This window comes from Arvicola amphibius, chromosome 2, assembly GCF_903992535.2.
Source record: "Arvicola amphibius chromosome 2, mArvAmp1.2, whole genome shotgun sequence".
NCBI lineage: Eukaryota > Metazoa > Chordata > Mammalia > Rodentia > Cricetidae > Arvicola > Arvicola amphibius.
The window spans coordinates 21,614,076-21,625,118 of NC_052048.2; the positions used below are offsets into that span (position 1 = coordinate 21,614,076).

At 48.5% G+C, this 11,043-nt stretch overlaps 1 protein-coding gene across 1 annotated transcript in view; it reads left to right on the plus strand.

The window, feature by feature from the left end:
• Positions 1 to 10,522, plus strand: part of Prmt8 (protein arginine methyltransferase 8) — an 84,345-nt gene extending 73,823 nt beyond the window's left edge. The window contains exons 8-10 of the mRNA XM_038320364.1: positions 1,866 to 2,016; positions 9,585 to 9,706; positions 10,439 to 10,522. Of these exons, the coding sequence (XP_038176292.1) occupies positions 1,866 to 2,016; positions 9,585 to 9,706; positions 10,439 to 10,522 (357 nt within the window). The remainder of the gene's footprint in view (positions 1 to 1,865; positions 2,017 to 9,584; positions 9,707 to 10,438) is intronic.
• Positions 10,523 to 11,043: the final 521 nt, after the last annotated feature.

Here is an 11,043-nt window from a genome sequence, read left to right on the forward strand (position 1 = left end):
GCGAGAATTAGACAATAAGAGGCTGGAACTAATGGGCCAGGCAGTGTTTAAATGAATACAGTTTGTGTATTGTTATTTCGGGGCATAAGCTAGCCGGTGGCTGGGAGCTGGGCGGGATGAAAAGCAGACCTGCCTGCAGCCCCTCACTACAGCAGGGGTTCTGTCAAAGGGATAGGGAAGAGAGCAGCCTGGAACGCAGACAGAACCCAACAGCTTGTGATTCCCAGCAGGAGGGTAAAGGGCATCCATATCAGTCGGAGCACACATTCAGCTGGCCCTGTAGAGGGAAGTCAGGGCAGACAGCTATGCTCTCTCCATTGCTGCTGAAGATGCCTGGACCCAGAAGGCTCTGTATTGTGCGCAGAGGATCAGCATCCTTGAACTGTCCACAAAGATCAAGGTGTCACTCATCAGGATGGATGGGATGCTTTAGACCATCGATGGTGGCTCCTCTGACCCCAGGCTTACCCTTTTATTAGCTCTCATTCTATGTCTTTGGGCTCTAGAAACCATATAGTGTTGATCTCACGGAAGGTTCCACCCGACCCTGCAGCCCAGCTGCTTGCTACCAACTCCCGGAGGGCTTCACTTTCTAACCCTGCATCTCCCCTTTTACTGGCCAGTCTGAGAGCGTTTTCCCTTCCCCATGGGTCATGGTGGCTCACTCAGGCCTCAGGCCCCATCACATCAGGAGACCTGCTTGGCTCTTGTGACTCCATTTCCTCTTTGCAAGTCCTATGACCTTTGCAAACCCTTTCCTTTGAACGATCCTGAAAACACAGAGAGATGGGAACCCTTTGCCCAGTGCCATTCTGTCTCTTCATGGGTCTTATTGTTGGGTATCTGGAGCACTACCTGGAGCCAGCAGGCACACAGGTACCTGTCTGTCTCTTCCAGAGTTCCCCCAGAGTGGTTCTTGCTATACGAGGGAAGTTCTTTAAGTCTCATTGGCATCTGCCTCTTAAGTCCCCAGTAGGGTTTCTTGCCTCAGCCAATGAACAACAGGTCATTCAGCATCCTTCACACGCAGAAGAACCGGCTCTCCCCTGCACTTGCTCCCCACACAACATCGATTTTCAGTCACTCTCCAGCTGAACTTGCCAGAATTATTAGTTCTTTGTGTTCTGCCTCTCCCCAGTCCAGACTGAGACTTCTCACCTCCTGTTTCCCCCTCTTATTTATTTTTTAAACCTGTCCAGCCTTGTTATAAATGGTCAGCGGAATGTCCTCCAGTCCGTTTATGCTTCAGTCCTGAGGCGACACTTGGAGAACTTGAATAAAAAAATGGTGGGGGCCAAGAAAATTCTGAGAGGGACAAGGAGAGTCACTCAATGCAGACTTACTCAATCAAAACATCTGATTCATGGGAGACCTGGAGGGCCCTGCCGTTTTGATGTTTTTGATTGAGTAAGTCTGCAGTGACTCTTCTTGCCCCTCTCAGAATTTTCTCTCAGGTAACAAAGATGCTAAGTGGGGTGGGTTGGGGGGGCACACTTTGTGAATGACTGGAGGCCAGTAGCAATGCTTGGCTGGCCCCTGGAAGACACTCTAACTTGCATTGGTGATGTGTGGTCTCCTAGATCACTCCTATCTCAACCTTCAGCCCCTCTGGCCTCCTCCCCCAGCAGACGTGCCTTCCTGGTTCAGTTCTGTTCAGCTTTAGATGCAACTCCATTCACGCAATTCTCCAAGCATCCGTCCCCTTAGAAAAGAGGGAGGAGGTAGCTGGAAGGGTGGTCTGGTGGGTGGGTCTGGAAGTCACTCCAAAGTAGTGGCTAATCCAGTTTCTCCAGGGGTGAGCTTACCGGGCCCCCTGGGAAGACAGAGGTTGTCAGCCTCTGCATTCTCTCTCCTCTGGGCTGCAGGAAGTGGACATTTACACTGTGAAGACGGAAGAGCTGTCCTTCACATCTGCCTTCTGCCTGCAGATACAGCGCAACGACTACGTCCATGCCCTCGTCACCTATTTTAATATTGAATTTACCAAGTGCCACAAGAAAATGGGTTTTTCTACAGGTGAGTTTTCTGTCGCTTTCCCTCTTTGCTTCCTTGAGGCTTGTGGGTAGAAACCAGAACTGGTCTTGACTTGGCCAGACATCAACTGGCATCTCGCGCGCTTCCTCCATCTAAGGAGAGGATGCAGCCCCTGCTCTCTTTACTTTCCAAGGAAAAGGCGAACATGATAGGGTAGAGTTTCCAGAGTTGCGAGCTGGCATGGGTGCCACCAGGAACTCACTCTGGCCTCCTTCTCTTCTATCTTTATTGTCCTTAAGGGAAGAATTCCTATGAGACAGGGTATAGTTACAGAATAGGGGCTGAACTCACCGCAAAGCAATATGAGGTACTTTTGAGGGTGAGAGCAGAGGGTAAGCAAAGGGGCCACTGTGCAGGAAGACACCCCAAAAGGGCAAAATGGCCAGTGCTCATGGAGATCATCATGCTGATTTGCATACTTAGGTCTACTTTAAACCAAGGGAGTTTGAGTGCTCAAGCATGCTCTCATGTGTGAGCCCAGGCAAGAACACAGAGGCAGGAACTGAAGGAACGCTGCACATTGGCTGGCTCTTGGGTTCACAATCATGCCCTTTTTTATACATCCCAGATACACTTTGCCTAGTGATGGTGTCATCCACAGTGACTGAGTCTTCCAACATGAATTAATGATCAGGAAATACCTCATAGACACACCCACCAGCCAATCTGATGGAGGCAATTCCCAGCAGTCCAGAATGTCATGTCTCCACCTGGGGCCAGAGATAGACTTAGATCTCACTGTTTTGACTAATAATCCAAGTCTTGCAGTCTCTGATCTGTGGTTTACAAGCGGCTGATAATGAGGGCAGGCTCATCCCCAGTCACCTCCACTATGCTCATTTATGATGCCCTGCTTAACGTTGGGGCTGGGCAAGATAGGAGACATGGCCTGGGTAATTTATTATTACTATAACATGTGATGTGTGAAAGGGGTGGGTGTGTTGCAGCATGCTTGTGCCTGTGGAGGCCAGAGACATTTCGGAGTTGATTCTTTCTGCTACCTATATGCGGGTTCCAGTGATCAAACTAAAGTCACTGGATTTATGTGACAAGAGTCTCTGGCTGCTGATCCATCTCACTGGGCCTGTCCTCTGGAGATGTTTAATATATGTTTGTCTGATTGGCATTTGTAAAAAGATTCAGTGTGAGGGGTAAGAACAGCATAGGGTTCCTGAAAGAAGCCCCTTCTGGCCCCAGGACAGCCTATATGACATATGGGAGGTGTGTGCAGAGGTGACGGCCTCTATGTAAGACTACACATATCTCCCTCTGGGCTATGAACTGGTGGTCTCTCTCTTTCCTTCCTGCTTTTTCCCACCTGCGTCCATTCATCATTAAGTCTGTGGTTGTGTTCCCAGATGACTTCCACTATTTCTGTCTGCTTTCTGTTGCTATAACAAAACATTTGAGTCTGGATAACTTATTTGACTCACAGTTCTGGAGGTTGGCAAGTTGGGAAACATGGTGCTGGCATTAGTTTGGCATCTGATGGGGGTTCTGTGCTGCATCATAACATGGAAAATGCTACCGAAGGTGAGATAAAGAAAGCCCGAGAGAGAGTTTTCCTGTACAGTAGCCCACTCCTGTGAAGTGGTGGTTGAATAAGAACGGCTCCCATAGGCTCATATATCTGAATGCGGTGTCACCATGGAGTGGAACTTTTGGGGAAGGGTTAGGGCGTATGGCCTCACTGGAGGGGGTGTGTCACTGAGACTGAGACTTGAGCTTTCAGAAGCTCATGCCAGGACCAGTCTTTCTTTCTCTGTCTGCTACCCGTGTGTCAGTTTGCAAAGCTATGCCGCTGTTCCGGCCCCACGCCTGCCTGACTCACCCTCTGAAACTGTAAGCAAGCCACCAACTAGATGCTTTCTTTTATAAGAGTTGCTGTGGTCATGGTGTCTCTTCACAGTAATAGAACTATAACTAAGACACATAATAACCCACAGGTATATCTATCGATGAACGGATTAGTATATTCGTGAGGATAGAACCCCAACACCCAGATACTCACCACCCTAAAAGATTTCAGCTCTCGACATTAATACACTCACTAAAGACCACATTTCCAACATACGAACCTTGGCAGACACATTCAAATCATGCTCTTTGTCTAGTCTGCCTTAAATTGAGAGGTTAGCATCAATTTAGTGTGTCAAAGATTTTGTTGGACCACATGGGCTTGGCAGTGGACTCTACTCTGAGTCTTCACTCTGGTCACTGGCAGAGTAATTTCTTCTGTGTTTTAGGCTCTTGGTGTAAATAATTTGATAAATCCCAGTGTTTGGTTCAAGACATACTACAACAATTGGACAACCTATGAATGATTAATTTTTGGCTTATTTGTTTATTAATATAATGAGTACTCATGAACTTACCACCTAACTCAATAACTAGGATGGAGATGAATTATTAACTAGAATGGAACTAAATTATTAACTACAATGCAAAGAGTAGCTGGAAACAAATTTATTATTATTTCTGTTCGAATGTAAGTGCAGGAGTTGTTGAGCAATACTTAATTAAAATATAAATATCAGCTAAAATGGATGATGAATAAATGATATAGGGTTATATTTATAATTAATAAATGTAAATAAACTAATTTGTATTCACAGAGAATTCCCTGCAAGCTCACCTCAGAACTTAGTGGCTTAGATGCTATTGGTATGTCTTAATTTTTTATCTAAATGTTCCATTTCTAGCCATCCAGTCCTGAAGGCATTATCCTAAGTTATGTTTTCTTACGTCCTGGCTATGGTAAAAAGAGTTTTCATACAATCATGCATGTGCAAAAACAAGATATTGATTGTAGGAGTTTGTGGATGCTTTCCTCCCTCTCCGGAAGGTGCCCCTCCCTGCTGGTTCTCCACTGAGTTTTACATCTCAGACTCAGTGCAGCCAGCTCTGGGGGATCCACTCACAAAAGCAAATCACATACTGTGTAGCTCGAAAATGCTTCTGCTAATGGTTCTGGCTGCTTTACAGCATTGGGCAGAAGCACCAAAAGCTCTGCCAGCCATGGGCACAGCTGTCCCCGTCCCCTTGAACTCATCCTCTGTGAGGGTGGGAGGAGATCTGATGCAGCCATACAATCCAGGGAAGCTGCAAGGTGGGTGGAAGGCAGTGGCCCTAAGGGGAGCTGGCTTCAAATATCAGTTTTTCCAAGGTAGGATGTTAATCACCAGAGATGCCCTTGAGCGGGTGACTTTGTGGGTTTCAAGCAGCCTCTTTTCTGATTTGCCATCCTGTGGCACTGAGTCATTTTCCAGGTCGAGAAAACCTCTGTACACCGCCTTTAATTTCCAAGAAGCTCGCTAGACAATGCAACTCTAAATATACAGCTAGAAAATTTACAGCCTACAAAGAAATCTAACTACTTAACTGCTAGGAAGTGAAACAGGAAGCTGAATTCTCTTCCTCAGAGCACAGGAGGATAATTTCACGAGAGGCCACTCCCAATGGCGCTCACGGCTCCCCGTGTTTCCACTCCTCACCAAAGCCCATAGCATCCACAGGGCTGCTTGCACTACCTACTGCTTGCCTGATGGTCTTCGAAGGGCTTCAGGTCTACAGGAAAGATGAGGGTGGAAATGCCATGTTCATCTTGGGCATTGCTGGACAAATTCAGAGCCATGCCTGGTAAATGACAGGCACCCTAAGCCGAAGACCTTTAGATGCATGTTCTTATCCTTGCCGTATGGCAGACAGCACTGGTCATACTCACCCCAAATGGAGAGTGAAAGTCATCAGTAACCTAGAACCGGGTGGCTGGGCTCATGTGTGCGTCCAGAATATTCCCAAAGGGAACTCATCCTCAAAATGACTGAAAGCTATGCCATCCTGGGTCGTGGGTTGGGACTGGGGAGGGAGGGACACTTAGTCACTGACAAAGAGAGCTATAAACATCACCCAGAGTCCTGAATGCATGGTATAGTGTGAGAGCCATTCGGTGCATTGCAGCATCCCAGATACGGCTCAGGCATTCTAGAGCAGTGTATCTTTGCAGGGATTCCTCCGGCGGTTTATGGATGGATACTTACATACCACTCCACACAATGACTCACTGTCAGCTGCCACAGCTTAGCTAATCCCCTGATGTGGTTTCGTTATAACTAATAGGTTGTAAGTGGGGTGTCCATATGACTCAGGAGGCCTTGGAAAGCAAAAAGGTGAGCTAGTCCTGACTGTGCTGGGTGAACAGGCATGGATGTGTCCCCAGGCAGAGAGGGATGTGTGGTCACTCCTTACGATCCATCTCACCCTTACCATATCTCAGGGGATAAGCAGCATGGCCTATATTCCACGTGGTGGCCCAGGATTTCCAGGGTCACAGTACAAGCCTGTGGCAACAATAATGCAGAACTAGGGCCCATTGTCCTTTCCACCACATTGACTCCGGAGAATGCAAGAAAAGACGGACTCTTCAGCCGTGGGGGCAGATATTATGTCGTGGCATGTCTATCCCCTCCGTGTACCACTTCCCCAGAATTATTGATCTAGAAATGCAAAATGAAGCAGAGTCCAGCTTTTGAATTGTGCTCTTCTTACTGGACATGGCCGAAAACTCGGATGAGAAAGCATGTTGTAACCTTTAGGCCATGGTTTCTGGTTCCACTATGAAAACAATGTTTGGGAAACCTTTTGAGACAATATTTCTTCTACCCGGGGATTGCACACGGGCTTTGGGGTCATCCAGTAAAGGCCGACTGGCCTCACTGGGCAGCAGACCTAAGCCAGTGACGTTCAGACCGTCGGTATCTCTGATTGGGTGACAGAGGAGGCAGCTCAAATCCCCTTTAGCTCAAGGTCTTTAGGAACGGGAGAGACACCTGCTCGAGTGGGTGGAGGTAGAGATGGGGGCGAGGGTGCTGTCAGTCACACTCCAGTTTTCTGCACACACAGCCAGAGCTTGTCTTTTGACAGTTTATTTAGAGGTAATTGGCAGGAAGCATGCTGAGAGCAGGAGGTTTGTAGACAGCCGCATGCCTGGGTTAGCACTAGGCGGCCTTGAGGTCCCAGGGTCTGCAAGGCACAGGCTATGGTATCTCGGTCTTCCTTCCCCTCCAGAGGCTCAGGCTATGCCTTCTCTTGTAACCTTGAGTTCTCATTGATTTCCAAATGCACACACTGAAGGCTGTCCTAGTCTCTATCTGACCACTGACATTTGATCAAGCCAGCTCACTGCAAGGAACAAAGGGGTGGGGGTGGGGGTTCTTTGTCATTGTTAAAATAGACCTTGGGTTTTTGAAAGATATTTTAGGTCACCCTGTCTGACTTGGCACATGACAATTGAGGACATCAGTTGGTGTCCTCAACCCTGCGGGGAGGAACAAGCCACTCAGTTTCCATGCTTGTGAGACAATTTCAATTCCTCCCACTCCTAGTAATTCCCCAAGCTGTATGTAAGGCAGAGTCTCCCATGAAGAAGTCTTCGATGTGTTTGAAGGCCCTTCCCAAGTCTTGCTGCTATTAGCATTGGTTTTAGGCGAGAAGGAAAGTCCATCGGAGGAAGACGAAGGTCTAAACCAAGAGGAGCTCACCCTAAAGTGAGCTTTCTGTAGCCCGCAGGTTTCAGCTGACCATCTTTGGGCCCATCACACAAGATGCTGGCTTTGGGCTCTTGACACTGTCCACTTAACAGTGTCCACTTGACACTCGACTCGGGGCTTCTTGATTGAATTTGGGAGAGCTAAGCAGTGGTAGGTAAGGCTGGCCTGGTTCCACTCTCTGAGAACCTGCAGAGGATCTAAGCAAGCGAGGAGCAGGTGTTTACTCTGAGGCCTGCTAGACAGTGTCATGACATTAATTCTGGATGCCCTTGGAGCACCGAATCCAGGCTGGAGTGGTCCAGGAAGGTTGGCCTTGAGGAACGAGGATGTAGTGAGCAGTCATTACCAAAGAAAAGGACTGCATCCTAAGATATAGGGCTTCTCTATGTTATTTGGGGACTACATGGGTCCAGTGACAAGTACCAGGGAGATGCAAGCATCATGATAGCCTTGAACTACGCAGGAGGGGTGATCTGGGGAAGAAGAATCTCATTCTTCCTGGTCCTGTTGGAAAGGCACAGCTGGCATCTTACAGCAGAACTGGGCCAGGGTGCTAGGTACAGCAGCAGGGCAAACACCTGGGCAAGAGAAGCTATTCAAAGGATGGAGGAATAAAAAGGAGGGGTACTGGTAAAGCTGGTTGACTGGTTGAGCTGTAGAGTTTGCATAAATGATGTCATACATCTACAAACGATGGAGAGATGATAGGCTGCTCTATGTGCCTCACTGAGCTAGCATAGGAGCATAGGGAGGAGGCTCGTGTGTGCTCACAGGATTAGCTGCTGAGGGGGCTTTCAGCATGCCAGCTGCCCCCTGGCACAAGGCTGCCTCTCTTCTGAACCCTCACTAAGGTCACCAGTTCAGTGGGGCTGGGGTTGAGTCAGGTGTTCTGGGGCTTGGTCTAGCTAGACACCTGAGCCCTTGAGTAATGTATGGGCAGAAGTCACGGAGTCCTCCGTGAAAGGACAAGTGCCAGCACAAGAAACCCTGAGACCAAGTTCTCAACACAAAGGAGGGGTTTTTGTACCAGAGGGACAAAGGACAGGGAAGAAGAGACAAAGACAGGAGGTAGAGGACAAGGGAAAAGGAGAAGGGAACAAGTGAAAGGGGGCAGGCGTATTTGTCCCATAGAGAAAACAGACCGCCTCTGGATAGAGAGGAGGCAGATGTGGCCCATAGGCAAATGGTAGTTTATAAAGAGAAAGGAGAAAGCCAATGCCAGGGTGAGTTGGTTAATTTTGATTGGGTGTGTTAATTAGGTGAGCCAAAGGAGGCTTTTGATTGCTGGACTTCAATACTTTGCTAACTGGACTTTGACAGCCTCAGGAGGAAGAAGTGACCAAATAAATGATCTTGGTGCCTGGCTTTCAGAATGTAATCTAATGGTTTAGCAAGGCAGAGGGAATGGGGGAAAGGGATGACCTGGCAGAGCCATGTTTTGATGTGGGAGAGTCTTCTGTTTGTGTTGATTTCATTTGTTAATAAAAAACTGCCTTGGCCCATTTAATAGGCCAGCCCTTAGGTGGGTGGAGTAGACAGAACAGGAAGAAGGAAGTGAGGTAGATGGCTCAGACAATGCCCTGCCTCTGCTCTTTAAGACAGTCGCCATGACTTTCCTCTCCAAGAAGGATGCAGGCTAGAATCTTCCCGGTAAGCCACCCCTCGTGGTGCTACACAGATGACTAAAATTGGGTTAATCAAGATGTGAGAATTAGACAATAAGAGGCTGGAACTAATGGTCCAGGCAGTGTTTAATTGAATACAGTTGTGCATTGTTATTTCGGGTGTAAAGCTAGCTGAGTGGGATCCGGGCAGGACGAAAAGCAGGCCCGCAGCTCAACACTACAATGTTTGCCATGCTCTGGCCCATGTTTGCCAATCTTGGGCCTGCTAGAGCCCTTGGCCATGGAAAGCTCCAGCCTTCTGTGTGGGTCCGGGGCCTCAGCTGACTCTTGTTCACCTCCGCCTCTTTCTTCTTCCCTCTCTTGTGTGCCCCACCAGCCCCCGATGCTCCATACACCCACTGGAAGCAGACCGTCTTCTACTTGGAAGACTACCTCACTGTCCGGAGGGGGGAGGAAATCTACGGGACCATATCCATGAAGCCAAATGCCAAAAATGTGGTGAGTCTGAGGGAGCCTTGCATGCCAGGACCACTGAGAAGAAGAGACACATGGATCTGACTCCCAGGGAGCTCCCAGAAGTCACCTGCCTGGTCTAATGTCTTGTGTACAGATGAGAAGCTTCTGGGGGAGGCAGGTAGTAGCTGTGTTTGCAGGTGACTGGGCCTAATTGGACGACCTCATTATAGACTCTTCCAAACCCCAGTGGCTAGAGGCTTTCTGGATTCTGACCTCAACCTTGAGGACAGCTCCCAGAAGCTCACAGGAGAACTTTTGAGAACGGATGTTGAATAAATGGGCTCTGCCTCATTTAGGATGAGCTGAGCCAGTAAATGCTCAAGTGTCTGGTATAGAGGGAACGTTGGTTGGGCATTTCTCCAGTTGGCCTGGTGGAACCTTTCTGAGATGTCCCTGTGTCTGCACAGACACTGAAAGCCTGCAGGATGGTTAGGATGATGTCAAGCCAGACCAATCACCTTCCTCAGTTATACCTAGAGGAAGGAAATCCCAGGACTGCTTTCGTGTGTGGACAGGAAGGCTGAGGTTAGCTGTCAGCGCCCTTCCTGTAAGGATAATGGGGCACTGGAATGGATTCCTGAGAACTTTCGAGTCCCCTTAGCTAGAAACTCCATGACTTCCTGTCTCTGGGGCTCCAGAAGAAGTCCTAGACCTGGGAAGGGCTGTGACCTCCTCCCCGGATTCACACTGTGGCTCTTTGCTCTTTCTTCACAGCGAGACCTCGATTTCACAGTAGACTTGGATTTTAAGGGACAGCTGTGTGAAACATCTGTATCTAATGACTACAAAATGCGTTAGCACACGTGGGAAGCTGCAGAGAGCAAGCAAGAAGAGGCACTCACTTCAGTCTGCCACGCTGCCCCAAGGAACACTGTTAGGAGGACCACACTCGATAACCAGAGCTTTGCACTCTGCCTTGAAGATAGGTGAACTTGCCAGAGCTCTCCCGGGCCCCACCATGACAGGGAGCCTCCAGCTCCTGCGCTCTGCCCCTGGAGCCCTTCACAAAGGCTTTGCTGTTGCCTGTTGTGCTGTGGTGGGGGCTCCGAGGATGGAAGCATACCCGTGTGCCCCCATTGTCCTCCTAAACTGACTCTATGGATCTTCCAAGTTTTGCATGCTGCAGACATCTAGGACAGATTACTCCCACTAGAACCTGGAGAAGTAGTGTCTTTGATAGCATAAGCCAGATTCTCTGTCTGTGCAGTGGTGTGTGTGTGTGTGTGTGTGAGTGAGTGTGTATATGTATGTGTGTGTGCATACAGATTCTATATTAATTTACACACCCACAAACATTTGTATATGCATGCATATACAAC